Source organism: Anopheles nili, chromosome 2, assembly GCF_943737925.1.
Source record: "Anopheles nili chromosome 2, idAnoNiliSN_F5_01, whole genome shotgun sequence".
NCBI classification, from domain to species: domain Eukaryota; kingdom Metazoa; phylum Arthropoda; class Insecta; order Diptera; family Culicidae; genus Anopheles; species Anopheles nili.
In genome coordinates, this window is record NC_071291.1 from 33,338,687 (window position 1) to 33,355,702 (window position 17,016).

At 42.4% G+C, this 17,016-nt stretch overlaps 5 protein-coding genes across 5 annotated transcripts; all 5 read right to left on the reverse strand.

Annotated features, from left to right (window-relative positions):
* Positions 1–461: 461 nt before the first annotated feature.
* Positions 462–1,486, reverse strand: LOC128721812 (uncharacterized). The gene is made up of 2 exons (XM_053815609.1): positions 1,483–1,486; positions 462–958 (listed from the first exon to the last, which is right to left on the reverse strand). The coding sequence occupies exons 1-2, from the start codon at positions 1,484–1,486 to the stop codon at positions 462–464; spliced, it is 501 nt and encodes a 166-aa protein (XP_053671584.1).
* Positions 1,487–1,627: 141 nt separating this feature from the next.
* Positions 1,628–2,134, reverse strand: LOC128721821 (uncharacterized). Its single transcript, XM_053815620.1, has one exon. It carries the CDS (start codon positions 2,132–2,134, stop codon positions 1,628–1,630), a length of 507 nt encoding a protein of 168 aa, XP_053671595.1.
* Positions 2,135–13,052: 10,918 nt separating this feature from the next.
* Positions 13,053–14,021, reverse strand: LOC128721832 (general odorant-binding protein 45-like). Its single transcript, XM_053815632.1, has one exon. It carries the CDS (start codon positions 14,019–14,021, stop codon positions 13,053–13,055), a length of 969 nt encoding a protein of 322 aa, XP_053671607.1.
* Positions 14,022–14,339: 318 nt separating this feature from the next.
* LOC128721843 (general odorant-binding protein 45-like) lies at positions 14,340–15,200 on the reverse strand. Its single transcript, XM_053815643.1, has one exon. The coding sequence runs from the start codon at positions 15,198–15,200 to the stop codon at positions 14,340–14,342; it is 861 nt and encodes a 286-aa protein (XP_053671618.1).
* Positions 15,201–15,553: 353 nt separating this feature from the next.
* Positions 15,554–16,120, reverse strand: LOC128721852 (uncharacterized). The gene has a single exon (XM_053815655.1). The coding sequence runs from the start codon at positions 16,118–16,120 to the stop codon at positions 15,554–15,556; it is 567 nt and encodes a 188-aa protein (XP_053671630.1).
* Positions 16,121–17,016: the final 896 nt, after the last annotated feature.

Sequence of the window (17,016 nt, forward strand, 5' to 3'; positions counted from 1 at the left end):
TGGGTATACCAAGTTGATCTCTAAAATGATTTTGCACACATCCGTCATCTTCCCATGTCACTCATACTCTTTGAGTTGGGAACAGTAATTATTCGTGTCTGCGAATATTTCAAACCTTGTATTAAATTTTCTACTCACATCCGTATCTTTATCAACATGCTCTATATACAAACAGATTATGTTGACGTAGTCTACTCTATTTTTTGCATTTGTTTCTAGTTATTTAAAGTTCTTATATAAGTCTTGAGGATTTGAGTTTTCTCAGCTATTTGTAGTTGATAAAAACAACGATACGAAGGAAATACTTAATATGAAAAATTGTCAAACAGAGACGTCGATCATTTTGTTTTTTGAATGTTGTTGTGACTTTGCTTTTAATTTTGTATGTTACTGTATTGTTGTTAGTTCGCAGAGTAATGTTGATGTTGTTCCTTGCACTATTAACTAATTTAGTATCGTATCTATTTGATGCTTGCCTCCAACGATCCTTGGAAGACAGTTTGGTTGCGTTTGTTGCATACCCTCAGCTCCACATAATATGTTCCCGGAGGTACGAACGATGGAACCATCGAGTCATCGATACGCAAACCAGTAATGTTAAATACCTTATTAGCTCGAACAGGGCATTCTGTTAACAGCTGTGGTAAATGTTGCTGAGCATACCCCATAGCAAAGATGGCTGAAGAGCTTTGCAGTGGTATCTTATCTCTTTGATGTTGGCAGTACTCCATCGTAGTAGTCAACAGTTGTGTTCGCGTGCGAAAGTACTGTATATACAAGCCAGCGGCAACATACACTTTTTGGAGGGTGTACAAAACTTCGGTTACCACACTAGCTATTTGAGTTCCGTTCCGGTATGTTTCTAAATGGCAATAATGCAATTTGCTGGCCTCATAGGGTAGACCTGTGCACTGAAATCGCTTCAAAGTAACCTTGCAGCAAAATAGAAATTGTTTGTCTGTATTGGATGTGTGATTGCCAAAAAAGATCAAAATAATAACTTACTCTTGTGCTTAGTGCGTATCGATGGAAACAAAATGCAGTAAGAGCGAATGCTAAAGAATGAAAATGTTTCATTTTTGCACTACAGTACTTGTAACTGCTAACTTTCGAATGCTGAGGACAATAAATACAATGTTGTTGTCTTTTATAGCTTTTGGTTGGATACGATTTATTACTTTGATGGTGATAATAATTATCTTCAATGTTTTTAAAAATACCGTGTATATCAGTAATGTAAATGTACGATTACGTTCTTAATTATTTAATGGAAGATTCAACAATGTGTAATCGACTGGATTTGACCGGCAGTAAATATCAATGTATATTTTTTGTTTTTGAAAAAAAAATTCTCTCTCTAATCGATTTCTTTGTTGCGTAGAATTTATAATTATTTAAAATCAACTATGAAGGTTAAAGGCATATTTTTTTTACTTTCGATACTCCTCAATAAAGATAAAGAAATTATAAAACTAAAAATACACATAGTAAAAGAAAAATAAAAGCACCGTGAAATAAAACGTTGGTCAATATGTTTCTTGGTGCATTTTTTTATTATAAATATGTTGTGTGTGTGCTCAATTTGTTAGAAATGCCCCTTGTACATATGTGGTTTTTTCCAAAACGTTTACTTTAACGTGAAAAGGGACATAGTCCTGTTGAAAATGGATGGTGCAGCGACAGTAAATTCCGATTCGTAATGTAATAACGTTTCGTTTCGTTTGTTATAGAACCATTGAATGGCATAGTATGTGCCAGGAGTCACAAACGGGGGTATCATATTTTCGCTCAATACAAGGTTGCTCACATTGTAAACTCCTAGCGCTGGACAGGGTCTAATGACTTGTGGGAAGTTATGTTTTCCATAGTTGTATATGAGTACAGCAACCGGGTTGTTTTGACGCGATTCATTGCGCATTAAAAAATCGCAGTATTCGAACGTGGTTCCATACAGAATGGTTCGACTTTGAAAATGTTTCACGTAGATATTAGTATTGATGTATACCTTAGGAATGGGCTGTTTTAAGTCAACGACGACATGTACTGTTTGCGGACCATGACGGGGGTTCTCCAGATCACACCGTAAAACCGTGGTGTACTTGTACGGCTGACCCAAGCATTCAAGTTTTTTCATCGAAAATGGCTGAAAGAATCAATTTGCAAAAGTTGCTTTTTTGCAGTGCACTGAATTAAAATATTCTTCTCATGTAACGAACTTGTTTTCTCTGTAACGCTTGAAGATGGAAAGTACCAACGAGAACCAGGCAGGTAATAAAGTACCGCAGCATCTCTATCGTTGTTCGTCTATACTAAACCGATGTTTCGAAGCAACTGATACCGAAAACGATTGCGTTACTATTGTAAAATATAATGCCGGATGCTGGTGAAACGAAGCATAACCAATCAGATGTGATTGTTAGCCACACAAGTTATTTGTTTCTGTCTCAATGTAGTACATTAGTGATACGTCTTAATTGGGAATCGTCTGTAGACCCGTAAATGATGTAAATCATTCATTCACTTTTTGATGAAGCTTGTGCAACAACGTCACTTATTTTATTCGTTTGACAAAAAATGAAGACGGGTAAAATAAAAGTAAATGCGAAGACATAAATTTATTTCAGATATCTTTTTGTTTGTTTCTTTTAGCAAGCTTTAATAAAAGGTATGAAAAATACTCTCATCCTTTTTGAATGCTAGGGATTTGTTTTTTAAAATATGTATAGTTGAATCTTCAATCAATTCACCTTCTGCCTTGTATCACAGTGAAATAGCTTATTAATTAATTTGAGTTGTGTTTTATATATTTCAGTTAATATGACACTTCAGTGTGCTGAGCGCCAATTCCGCTGCAACAGTAGCCAATGCATTCCCATTAGCTTTGTATGCGATGGAGAAAATGATTGCATCGATTCCAGCGATGAAGACGTGAACGTGTGTAAAGTAACAGGTAAGCAATTCATGTGTGCTTCATGCATATATTTATACCCATTATTGGATCAAAAATAGCTGAAATAAAACTGTGTGTTTTTTGCCTTATTGTTCATTTGATTGTATTATATGCTGAGTTCAAACACATTCTACAATTCAGTAGGAAAAATGAAATTTCTTATCTCAATAAAATACCTTTAAAACAAACGCGACGATGAATACTATGGCAATCATGGAAGTGTGCTACTTTCGCCTAATCCACAACAGAATTGACCATAGCCAACAAATTTCTACAACGCTGATACGGGCATAGGATATCGTAATGGAAGGGGATACAACCGCTACATGAATCTGCTCACTGTAGATAACCGATTGGTGGTTCAAGTCTATACAATACGCCGCATTGATTCCAAAGTTGGTTTGAACAACAAATCGCGGTACCTAAGAAACATCTTTCCATTTACTGTGCTCAATAATAACTTTCTATTCCATGTTGTTCGTAATCTTGGGCCAACGTTACAACTTTCCTTGCCACTGCGCTTCAATTCTCCATTTCGAGGATTTGGTTGGCGCCGTTCACCTCTAAGGTCGAGATCGCTGGCTAGTTCTCTTGATGTCGATAGCAAACTTGGCAAAGTTTGGTATAAAACCAAAATGATCTTCTGCGTTATTCAACCGGCGATGCGCCACAGGATGTGCTTTGGGCTATTTTGATTTTGTAAATGGAACTTGCCGGTTAATTATTGAACCAAATCGAAGCGCTTCGCAAAAGTTCGTCTTCGGGACATTGAAACAGTAGACTCGAATGGAGTTCGAGTTGGGTCTTATGAGAATTGCCAGCGATTGGTGATTTGCTTGGCATAGCTTAGGCTAAGTAACCAGCTTTGGAAAACTTCAACACACGGCCTTTGAGTTTCTTTGTGAAGGTTAACGCTTGCCTTTTAGTTGCAACACCCTAGAAATATATACTAAAATGATAAAATTAGTCGTGGATTTGGCAAAAATCGCTTCTTAAATCTGCTTGTTAGAATTTGACAAAGCTATTTGTTTTAGTGTAACGATTCGCAGATTGCACAAGCGAACGGAAGAGCCGTGATTACGGTAATGTTGCTTGATAAAAAACTCGTTTTTGGACGTTGCGTTGGTTGACATGTTTTTTTGTGCTGTACTGTTAATACATTTACGATACGTTAAAACAAATAAAACTTCATTTCCTAGAAGAGGAGGGGACATTGTTGGAATTCCCATAATATTCTACCCTTTAGAAACAGCCATGAGTATTGTCTGAAGAGGTCCATATGAAAGAAACATAAAAATGTTTGTTTTAATATCAAGCTATGTAAAGTTTCTTCCAAAAGCTCCCCATGGGCATTCGAGTCTTTATTTGTACTACCGACACACAAGACTTGGCGGGACAGCAAAGCAAGATTAAAACGAATATCAAACAACAAAATAAAACATTCACTTGTGTGCAAACAAAATCCCTGCGATGATGAAATGCAAATTCAAGGACGACTCTTCTGAAAGGCAAACGATACCTTCAGCAAACAGGAACAATATTTCGTTCCACAAACGTCTGCTCGGAATGTTTTAAGCGCTCGCTTATGTTTAAAGATGTGTTAGCGATGAGCGAAGCTTTAGAGCAAACAAAGGTACATTTTGATATTTCTTAGCAATTTGTTTTAGACATTTATGATACCATTTCCCCGTAATCACACGCGCTTTCCGCAAGTGATCGCTTTCACACTATGGCTCGAGTATTTATTTAGCCACAAATGGTGCTCTTTACGCAAACAACGTGTAAATTAATGGATCGCTCATTTTGCAGTCCAAATCGATATTGGATAGCATCTTCAATCTCACGTAATCCCTTTTTGCGATACCTTGAGGTATGGTACCGAAACTCTGAAGCAAAAAGTGTATTACATTCCCTCGGTTCGATCTTCCCAGTAGGCGGTGCCGATAACGCATAAGTGGTAGCCTAATTGCGTCAATTTGTTCTCTGCCGAAGCGCCTCCGCCGTCGATAAGGAAAATAATGTGAGCCAACAAAAACGAACATATAAGGAAATGGAGAGAAATCCCCGAAATCGAAGGGTGATTCCCAAACAAAACCAGCTATCGGTTCCAATCGGTTCAGCGGGTGGTTTGCCGAAAACGCAACAGGGAAGCAAAAAAAAAACAAACTTTCGCACAAATAATGATCTTCAATGAGCAACATCAACGCGCCGGATCGTGCAGATAGTCAACACAAAGGCCCCGTCGGTTTTCCCGGAACGGAAAATGAACTGAAGGGTCCACGAGCCGACGAGCCGATGACTGTCTCCGGCGAAAGAGTGCGGAATAAAATGATACCGCTTGGGTTTTGTTTGCTCGTGCGTTTTTGGTGAATGATGGGTGTAATCATTTTTAGTATAAATTTAGGGGTATTTTTATGTGAGCGGCTGCTCCTGCGATTGCTTGGCACCTTCCCGTTTCGGTGCCGATTTCTGGCTCGCTAATGCCGTGGCCGAGGCCTTGATGCTGTTCGCGCATCCAGTTTGGCTGACTTAAGTGCGTGCGGTTTATTCTCCGATACTCTGCATGGAGATAACGAGCAGGATAAACAAGGCGCTTATTTATTTTGCCCGTACCCGTGTTTCTCGCTTTGCTAGCCGTGCGTGATCGCCATGAAGCCGCCTGCTGGCACGTTCCGTTGGGGCGGATTTCGATTTTTGGATTTCGCACTCGATGTCGCTCGATGGTACTGGCTCGGTTGTATGCACAGCTGACGCTCGGAGCCCTCCACGGGCTTGTTTCCCTGTCAACGGCACCAGTCCGTAATCGGTAGTTATGGGATTTGGGGGGTTCCAGGACGATGTGGCCGAGAAAGTTTTCCCAGGCGATTACATTTTATTGGGCCCTCTCGTGCCTTTTTTTTGTTGGTGTTGTTATGCTGCTTGCATCGCTCGATACGCGAAAGCAAGGATAAAATGAAGGACCATAAGATGGTTCGGTGGTGGGAGCCTATCGAACGACGGAGTAGCTTTGCAAGGAAGATACGGCATTTCATTCAACGTCCCGTCACTGCTTGCAAGCTGTCGCAGGGTACAATCCTTCCCGATAGCGCAACGATATCCTGCGACGGGTTTTGATTCGTATCTGCGTGGTACGATGGGGGTGTGATTTTTTTTAGAAAATTGCAAAAACGCATGCTACTCTTAAAGGTGGTGGTAAACGTGCGGTTAGTCAACATTAAAAAGAAAGAACGCAAAAAAAAACACAACCAAACATTTAGTACCACCACGCCATCGGAAGCGTATGCGCGAGCTCCGTTAAAGCATGGGCAGCGTTTGACTCGTGGAAAAAAAATCTCGTGAATGGTATCATAAATTCCGCAAACGCTAAAAAACGCTCATGCATATCATGTTTTCTCAGGCATTTCCCAGCTCCATCCCGATCCATCTATACAGCCATTCGAAACCATCACGCTGCCACGCGATACCGTAAAAAGGACCAAGTCGACTTGCGTAGAAACCCTGCCGGTGGCGTTGTTGCTGAACGGTTTGCCGCACGCATAAGTGCGTACGCGTTCGGTCGCATGATTTTTTATCCTATTATCGTCGCGGAACTGTTTTGCAACGCAAACAGGTCGGAAAGTGGTCGCAAACCCCAGCCAAAATGTGCAGACAAATGCGAAATTTTTCCTGTTAACTACCTCATCCCGAAAAGTGTGAAGCTGTTTTTTTTCTGGAAACTCGTCCTACTCGCGACGCCTGTTTGAAGTTCATGGCGAACAGCATAAGCAAATCGTAATAAACGTCACGCAACGGACGTTAAAAATGGGAATCTTTCATTGTCTTGTGAAACCCTTCTGTGCGGCAGGTTTTCTTTCTTGTAGATCTGTCCAGTGTTACGACAACACACCGTGCTGACAAACCAGCGACAATGTTGCCGTGTAAACAGTAACTAGCGTGCTTGTGTTGGTTGGTGAACCTTTCCAGGCGGTGCCCTTTCCGGTCGTAAATATTTATACCAAACAAAACAGAAAGTACGCTATAAATCAAAACGAGAGGAAACCATATCTGGGAGGACATTTTTCCTATTTTGCCCCCGGGAAGCAGTGTTTCCGGCCAAGTGTTCCGTAAGCAAGTCGCAGAATGACATGAATTTTAAATTGGATGAAGCGTTCTGCCTTTGTGCACGGTGGTATATCGATCCCGGTTAGACGCGTCGCTCCGGTAAGGCATTGGATTGCATCGAGCAAAGTGCAATCAAGGAAATGCATCAATTCGTCTTCGTTTCACCACAAGCTTCTCCGAGCCCACCCAAATAGCCGGTGATGGTTTAATGGAAATGGCCTTGGGTTTCCATCGCCTAACGTCGACGTTCGGATGGGAAATTCGCCGGGAAGCTCACCAGCTGTTTGCTAACCCCGTACTAACGCGCCCAACAATTTCGACGATAGTACCACCGGGCAATCGCGATTAATCTCCTTTGGGAATAGTTATCAACCAGTAGCAGTATCCGCAAGCATCCTGGCGCTCGTTAGCGCGACAGCATATCGTAATGATCGCACTCCAAGCACTCGGGCTGTTTTGCTGTAATTAGGCAGGAGTACTTGATTTCGGTGCTCTGCTCAGTGCTGCTTTGCCCTGCACATTTATTCGCTACTCTTGGGGTACAGTTCAGGCGTTTTTGATCGCTGGAGCTGCAAAATCTGAAAACAAAATAATTCCGACATTTCGCTGGTTTTGGGTAGTGATTTGGGAACGAGATTCCGCTTCAGAACGATTCCACCGCATGATGATTATTTATGCGATTTGGACGGTGCCGTTTTCAGCTCGTTACCTTCGTCACCGATCCAGTGAAGGGCGTTATTTTAGGAGACCGAGGATGATGATTTATGCTTCGCCAGTAAACGAGCAAACAAACGGGTGTCCTTGCGCGAGGAGTGGATCTTTTGATTTAACTCTAACTGTTGACAAAAACAAATGGTGGGATCGAGAAATTCGGTATAGCGATAGTTTCCCGCAGGGCAAATGTTTAGTGCTTTCAAAAGGCTAGCAATTATTAGGGATCTGTCGCGATGAAATCGTTGCAAACTGACGCATTGAAATCCATACACCAGAAACCGTTTCATGTATCAAACGAAGGAATGCTCATTACGCCTTAATTGACATTGCTACCACTTTTACAGTTGCCCCAAATGATATTCAATACTAAGTATTTGCTTTAATTTAGCGCTAATTTGAAGTATAATTCTATAAGGCGTTTGGTGCAGCGTTTGTTCATGATTTATGCATTATTCGGCTTAAACTTGTTTTTAGAATATTCGTCGCACTAGAAATGTTCGAAACAAAATCGTCATTGAAGCTATTGGGGGCTTGCTTTTCTTTTTGCCATAACAGAAAATTCGCCGAAAATGATAAACGCGGCAATTATTGGCGAAGGTATCGCTTAATCATGATTCAATTGTTCGTCTTCCAGTCAAGTAAAACGAACATGGGGAGAAAATAAAAATCTTTTAACCTTTCGAATCATTCTATGGTTGCGACATGCTATACATAAATTGGAAAACTTTTTCCATTCTTCGCCGCTTTCGTCCACTATTCCGAAGGGTTATCCATCTTCCTAAACCAGAGATAATAATTCTTCTTTCCATCGAGCATACTTTTCCAAAGTACAGTTTTACGTCTTTGCGAGAAATTCGCTTTTGCCCTTAGCTTTTGTGATAATTTTGGTAAATCCGGGTGTTTTTTTTTCTACTTTGCACACAATTCAATTTTCACTGCACATTTTCCAGAAATGCGAGCCGATTTTTCCGAATGGTTTAAATGTGACTTTTTTCTCCATTTGGTTGGGGCTTGGAAAGTTTTTTAAGCCTCAAAAAAACTTTTAATCCGCTAAGAATCGACGATTTTCGATTCTGCACGTGGATTAAAATGCATTCCTTTTCTTTCTGGAAATAAGAAGAAGTATGGGTCGCCTAAAAGAAAAACAGAAGCAGCTTTAAGTGAAGCATGAAATAAATTGTCTAATAGCTTTAATCACTACCATTTCTTGTATAAAGGATCCACAACTATCTTCACAATATAAAGTTGACAATATGCCCAAATCGATAAAAGCGCATTGAAGAGTTATCATAACATAAGTATATAAATCAATAAAGTTAAATGCACAACTAAAGTCCAAAGGAAACTTGTAAAAGAATCAAATCATCCGCCATTTAATGTTATAGATTGCCACATTAATACATGCGTGTCTATTATTGATTTTGAAATTGAGTAAAGATGTATGTCCCATATGCTGATGGTATTGCGTAGAGAATACTCTATCGTGCACGAGTAGATAAAATGTTTGGTACATGCGTCCCGTGACAAATGCTTTGCTTCTCGAGTTCATTTGTGCAGATGCAGGTTTTCATTTAGATCCAGTGAGGCGGCGAAACGAAAATTGGCTAGCGCTTGTGCGAAATTTGCATAAATACGAGCCTCGGTCGAAGGTTTTCCCATCCAAACCCACACAACCTATCGAGCGCAGATAAAAAGCCTACTCAATCATTTGCCATATTCGGAAGGTCTTAGCATTCTACAGCCATTGCAGACTTTTCGACTTGTTCTCATCCTTTGTTCGGAAAAATCATTCTCCCCATCTAAAACGTTGCTGTGCATCTAATGCTAGGATTCCGACACTTTTGGCTGCAGTAGTGGTAAAGCTCTATAACTCCTGCAGCATGCACGATATGCTGGCCGGCTCACGTTGCCGACATATGGTCGAGTAAATATTATCAAATTGAAAACTGGCCCGGCCAAATGATATATTGGGCTGACTGAGAATGCATTCTGCGCCAAAGGTCGAATGATTTTGCCATTTGGGTTCCTGAGTGGTAGAGATAGTCGTACTAGTTATATTGTGTAGGCGTACAACGATATGTCGTGCCAATTTTTATCAATTCAGTGAGAAATCGCGGTAGTATGAACTCTAGTTTGGTACAATCAATAACGACGTTTTCGGATATCATCTTAGTTAGACGGTCAGATTAAATGCGTGACTCAGAATAGCTAGAAATAAAGGCCTAGTCGGTGATGTAGTTATTTGAACACATTTTTGACTGTTGAGTTCGTCCTGGAAATAATTTGTTTTCTCGATAGTTTCAAACTACGTTCGATGCGTTGGCAATCAGAAACGTGGGGCTAAAATTTGCTTGTTTCCACTACTGGTCGTTGATAATTAAGGCCTTTAAAGTGTGAAAAATACTTCGGATCTTTCCAGCGTTTGGTCCAGCGTTGGAGGTCCCAAAACGATCTCACGAAAAATTCCTTCCTCACACTTGGCTTGGCTTGGGATATAATTTTCACTATGAGGTGTGCCTAGCAAGGCTCAAACATCGGATGTTTGATCGGTGTGCCTAGCAAGGCTCGGAAACACGTTGCGTTTGGTTTTAATCAACATGAAATGGTTCCCTTGAGAGCCCTTAAGAGGTTTGTGAATGTGCTTTCTGCACATTCTGAATCACGAAATTGATTTGAGCTGAACCTCTTTGCAGTTGTGTCGGCTACAACGGGTCATTTCATTGCTTCACGAGCTTTTTCGGTTTGGTTTGGTGATCTAGTGTGTAGAATGGATTTAAAGTAAAACCGAATTTTTTTCTTGAAAATAGATTGCGATGGTGTGGGGTTTTTATACTGGATTCAAAGGTTTATGTATAATAATTCGAGCCAATCGTAATGTGTATTTAAATTCAACTTTATTTTATTATTTATTAATAAATTATTTGCGTTATTCATTAATGCCAGGGTTCAACACAAAAAAACAAAACAATGCTTTCTCAAATCTAGGCCAATCCAATCATCGCCAACGCCATTGGCGCAATGCTGTTGTTCTTCTGCTTTGACTAATCATTGCCACAATCCAATTTATATGATTGATGAGTTCGAATTAAATCAAAAGACGTGATCGTCAATAGTCATATGCGTTGAATATAGAGAATACTCTAATGAAGTGGAGATGTGCTACATATTTGCATACTGTTTTGATTAGCAAGCCCATATTCATACGTATGTATTGAGTTTACTAATCCTTTAAAATAATAGTTTTTAATAATAATAACAATAAGTCAGGAACAAAAATTATTCTAGCATTCCATCCGGCTCTTTTGAATACAAGGATTTATTGATGCTGATAGCTTTGATTTTACTTATACATTATTACAACAATAAAGTTTTTGGAATTAATAAAAGATTTTGTTTATATTTAATTCATTAACATCAGTGCTGTATAGTTAATGTTCATGTAGTGTTCATGAAATTTAGCTTGTACTGTACAACGAACATGATTTTCCGCTAGAATTTCGTTTGTGTTATGTTTATTCGACTTGGAATGTGCCATGAACGGAAAATTTGACAGTGTTCTACTGAAATTATCACAGTTATTAATAATTCGTAAGGAATTTACGTAAATATTTGGTTTGGTATGACATAGTCTCTATATACTTTATAAAAACATATACATGTTATAGTTAAAGTTTAATGAACACATTTACATATCATGAACGAATGATAACTAATGAAAAGCGAATTCATATGAATGGTTATGTTTTACTCAGATCTTGTGCAACACGTAACTCAACATCTCCTGCTTATAGAACGCTGGGTGTATGGAAAAAGTGTTAGTCCTAGGTATTGCACATACTAATGTGTTTTTTGGACATAAAAGGGGTTTCCAAAAAATATGCTGTTATGATGTAATTCAGAGAATGTAATATACTCCAATTTATTTCACATGGAAAGAATTATATGAATTGCTATGAGTGGTTTTCCTGGTAAGCATAAATTTGAAGAATATATTATAATAGTGAAGAATATTAATGGAAACGCAAAGTAAGCTATGTGCAAAGAAATGTGAAATAACTAATGTTCTCAGCAGTACCATTTCGTAAAGAGCTAGGCCATTTGTTTTGTTCGTTATCCTATTGTCATTCGTTGCTATAGACATTTTCCGGAATTTCTTTCTACAAAAGGTTTAGTAAGTTGTCAAAACTAGACGATTTTGCTCAAGAAAATTATTTAGGAACATATTTTATACATTGAGAAACACATTTATATGATTTCATTTTTCTATCCATATTTTCTATCCACAAAATCAAGACAAAGCAATGAAATTAATAACATCAAGGTCTGTCTCTCCTTGTGACGAAACATGAGCTCAATGTTGCTTGATGCGCACCATTAGCGGCTCACAGGTTCGTCTGAAAGATGTGCTACTGTATGTTCAAGGGTATTTCCACATTTTTTTGCCACCGTTCCTTGTTATGGCAATAGCGAAGGAAAGTTTTCGTTAGTGAGTTTACGGTTGGCGCACCTGTCCGTCCTGCTGCCGCGATCGGTTTGTTGCACTCGGCGCGATGTAATGAAATGTAAATGTAAGCACTTTTTCGTTTTTGACGGAGCTTACATTTTTCCTGCAGCATTGTGTGCCGAAACCCCCGGAAGCTCATTCTGGTGAGCTGTTTCGGGGTGTGCTTTTGCATATCTTGCAGGCGCATTCGCTCGAAGCCAGACGTTCCAAACCACGGTGGGAAAGTGCATTATCCGCCACCGACCAACTCCGGTGTTGGTGAAGCAGCCTCAGTTCCGATTATTTATTCAAAGCGTTGGCTTCTGAGGGCGTTGATGAGAGAAAAGGGCAGAGAGATGGAAAAGTAGGAAAGATGGTTTTAAATCGTCTGCGATGTAGGTTCGCTGGCGCCTCACCGTAGAGGCATAGGGAGGTCTGCGATTCGAAGCATTGTTTGCATTAAATGTAAATTTTTGTTCCCCTCGAGGCGTGTTTTTCCAAGAAAGCAAAAGGAAACAGTCTTCATTTGGTTAGAGTCCCATTTTGAAATAATGCGATTGTTACAGTGCCTTTCGCGATTGTGTGAGGATAATTATTGTGTTACTTCTTGGGCGTAGGTAGGAGACATCCATCATTGTGGCATGAAATTGCCCTTATTTCATACAATGCGGAGAAGGGCAGGAGCGCAATTCGAAACAGCTTAAATACCGCTTACGTTCCCAATTATGCAACAATAGTACGGAAGCTTATGCGTTTATTTACAAAACTTAACGAATATCTTAACGGCTACCGTTCAATGTGGGACTAAAAAGAGGTGAGCAGTGGCCTTATCGCATCCATATTCGCCATTGCGTTGCTTTCCGCCGGGGTACTCTTAGCGCAACTCTCCAGCTGGAACAATGGCAGCTGCATTACGGATTCGATGTTTTTGATGAAAAATCGTTCGTAGTCGGGACGCAAGCAGGTGAAAAATTGCCGATATGCTCGAGTGCATTTATCGGCACAGGCCGGCTGCTGATGTCGCTGCAGACACAGGTTCTGCCGCATGGTGAAGCTGCTGAGATCCTCCCCGAGTGGGTCGAGTTGACGGTGCAGATTGTCGAGTTGGGCGCCTCCATCGTCCGAGTACACGCCACTGCGAATCGCGGCGCAACGAATAAGGCAGTGAACCTCCGGGCAATCGACCAACATACCCTTGGTCATGGCCGTAAGGTAGGCCGCAGGTAGATGCAGATCCCGAGCACAGTCACTGAGAACGTTCACGATCTGTACCGCCGTCAGCGGTTGGAACACGACACTCGGTGTGGTGGTGCTTGTACCGGGAGCTAGATTGAGTAGCTGGCGCAGCTGGGCTCGCATCGTTCGGAAGGCGTAGTACGCTCGGGAGCAGTTATCCAGCGGGTCAATCAAGTCAAGCTTGTTCGCGATGGTTTCATTGAGCTGCTTCTTAAAGCTTGCGTCAACCAACGGTCCAAACTGTTGCTCGACACAGCTCAGATTGAAGCCCAGCGTGTCATCCCAAAAATCGAGCGTTATGCCGATGCAACGAATCAAGCACATCGTGTCACGATCCGGAGGGTACACGTACTTGTTATACTGCGAGAGCCGAAACTCGCTGATACCGAGAAACTGGAGGCAGTCTTGCTGAGCCTTCCGGAAGGCTTTCCCCGAGAAGACGTGTGCATCGGTGGACTGGAACATCGATGCGATCGTACAGAAACCTAGCAGAGCTGCTGCTGCGACAGCCACGACTGGACGACGGTCACGTTCCATGGTTGATGGTGGACGGTACTGTACTGGAGCGCACGCTACTTTCGAGGATCGGTTTTAAAAGACGGATGTTATGTAAAAGAGGAGTGCTAACGATGAACGTCACCAGATAAGACACGTCCCGCGGGAACGATCGCGGGTAGGACACGTTTTCGGACACGACCGCGTAGGGAAATACCGTACCGTACCGTAGAAAAAGGAAACATTGCCAAAAACACAGATAATGGAGTTCCGTTTCGGTGGCATGACTGTTTATTTTGTTTGTTTTTTTGTTTAGAGTTTTTTTTTATGTTCGCGCTCAAACGAGCCACCCAAAGCCCACTACATGGCGTTGCAGTTCGCGCGGGTGAACGCACCAAAACCGTCTCTAAAGCACAGGTACAATTTGTAGTAGGCCTGGGCGCACTTGTCTTGCGCCTCTGAAAGTGGCCGATTGGCGTCCATGCAGACGTTGGCACGCCGACGGAAATCGACTTCCGTTTGGCCGCCTCCAAAGAGCCCATACAATCGGGCCAAGTTCGGACCCTGCTTGTCGTCGTACAGCTCGGTCCGTATGCCCACGCATCGGATGAGGCAGCGCGTGTGGGCGTCGTTTGGAAAGACACCTTTCCTGTACAGCTCCTCGAGCTTGGGCGGTATTCGCAGTATTTTCGTACACGCAGTAACCGCACTCATGAACTCCATCCCGCTAAATGGCTGCGAAGGAGACACCATCGCTTGTGGTTGAGAAGAGTCCTTCACGCCAAACCCGACCTGGTTGGCCTGCAGAAAGCAACGGAATCCGTGGTACGCTCTGGCACAGGCATCCTCTGGTGGACAGCTTGCCGATCGCTGTTCAGCGCAGCTCATAATCTGATGCTGAGCACCACTGTCGGCTGCCAGATCCGGGAACAAGCTGTTCAAACCCTCCAGCTTCAATCCATGCGTGTCATCCCAGAAGCCGACAATCAGTCCCGCACAACGCACCATACACATCGTATCTCGATCGGTCGGATACACGCTGTTGTTGTACTGCACCAGCCGATCCTCACAGATGCCCAGGTACTTTACGCAAACTGCTTGGGCCTCTAACAACGCGAGCGGTGGTGGACGACGAGCGCCAAAGGATGCTGCTGCCGTGGAAAGAATGCTCAGCAGCAATGCTGCTCCGAGAGTGACCGAATTCCAGCTGCTAGTTGCCATATTTACCGGCTAAACACCACGGGTTAACTGCAAACTTCCCGCGGTTTTCGAAGAGACTTTATAACAACTGAGCGTGTAAGGTGTGTCGGGGTGAGTTTTGCACTAACTTCGTTGGTTTTTGTGGCTGGCCGCCCAAGGGTACATGGCACCATAACAGCGGATGTGTCCCACGGTTCGCGCGGTGGCGTCTCCGTCATCCGGAACGCGTGTTTGGCAAACAGACTTATTTACATCAGCCGAAGGTTTGTTTTCGTTAAAACTACTATACTTTATTTTCATTCATTTCACCGAACCACCAAGCCTGCTGGCCGGCCGGTGTTCATCTGGCTAAAGAGATGCGAGCGGACAGTGGCCTAGCAACGGGCCAGCATGTTGTAGTGGACGACACCGTTTTCTGCCTTTTCCACGGCGACGGCAGCGATGAGCGAGTTCATGTTGGTGTCGACGTACTTGCGGAACTCGTCGAGGAAGCACAGCTCCTGCTTGTACGCGGACTCACACGGGTCGTTGCACGGCGAGGTGTTGGCGGCCAGGCACTGTTCCGCCTTCTGCCGGAAGCAGTTGTAGTCCTGTCCCATGCCGTACTGCAGGTAGTGGCGATCGATGTCCGAGCCCGTTTCGTCGCAGTACAGATGCAGGTTGGCCGAAAGGCAGCGCACAAAGCACTGCGTCTCTGGGCAGTTCGGGAACACACCGGCCAGATAGAGCGGGAACCGTTCCTCCGGAATGCGCAGCTTGTTGAGGCAGGTTACGGCCGTCTGGAGGAATTGCAAGAAGTCGGACACCACGAACGTGGAGGCGGCTGGCATTTGATAGTGCACCGGATCGTGACCAAAGATGGTCGAGTCCGCCTTGGTGGAACCGAGGGCGATGCTGAAAACCAGCAGCACGGTCAAGCTACCGATCGCAAACGATTTCATTTTTCGTTTCTGTTCGAGTTGATTGATGGGAGACTTGGGGTTTGCAAGCTTCGATTCGCTGCCTCTGCTTGGCGGTCGTGGTATGCTGAGCTTGAGCGTGCTGGTAGGATATTTATAGCGTAACTTTCGATGTTGACGAATATTTGGAGCTTCTGCATTCGGTATCAATAGCTTCAGCCACGTGGACGTGGTGCTGCCGCGAACACCTTATCGTGTTGTGCACAGGCATCCTACTAGGAAGTCATACACGGCTATGCCAAGTCTATTTTTTGGAAGTTTTTTCCGGTGTTGGCTGATAATCCTGCTGCTGGTTGCTTTGCATAAGTGCCAAAAAAGCTTGGCACGAGTCATAATAGCTTGGTAAAGTAGTTTTATATAGATATTTACCTAATTGAAACACGTTTGTCTGGTGTAAAAAATGTGTATGTAATGGATTCAAGGAGCAAACTTTTATGCGAGTATTTCCACGACTTTTCAAAGTCATAGTGAGAAAACCATGGCAAATATACGTTGACTGTTTTATTTGATGAAAAGTACTTGAATGAATCTAAGTACATTTTTGATTAGGTCAATGCATGAGTGACATATGTTACTTACGAACTTTTTAAGCTGAACGAGACAATTTAACAATGCTTAAGCCATGTTTCATGTATTAAAAATGTTTCGAAGGCTTGTTTTTTATTTTATTTTCATACAAGCCTATTGCACGCCATATCGCCATGCATCGTTCTGCTTTGCAGACCAAAATGCACCTGTTGTCTAAACCTGACCCTGACCGGATTCAGTTGAATCTCTAGTTACTACTTTTTTTTAATGCATCGTACCGACAAGACTACCATCTCCTCATTGCGCGGCTAGCCAATTTTCCTTACGTGGTTGGCTGAACAAGTCTGTGG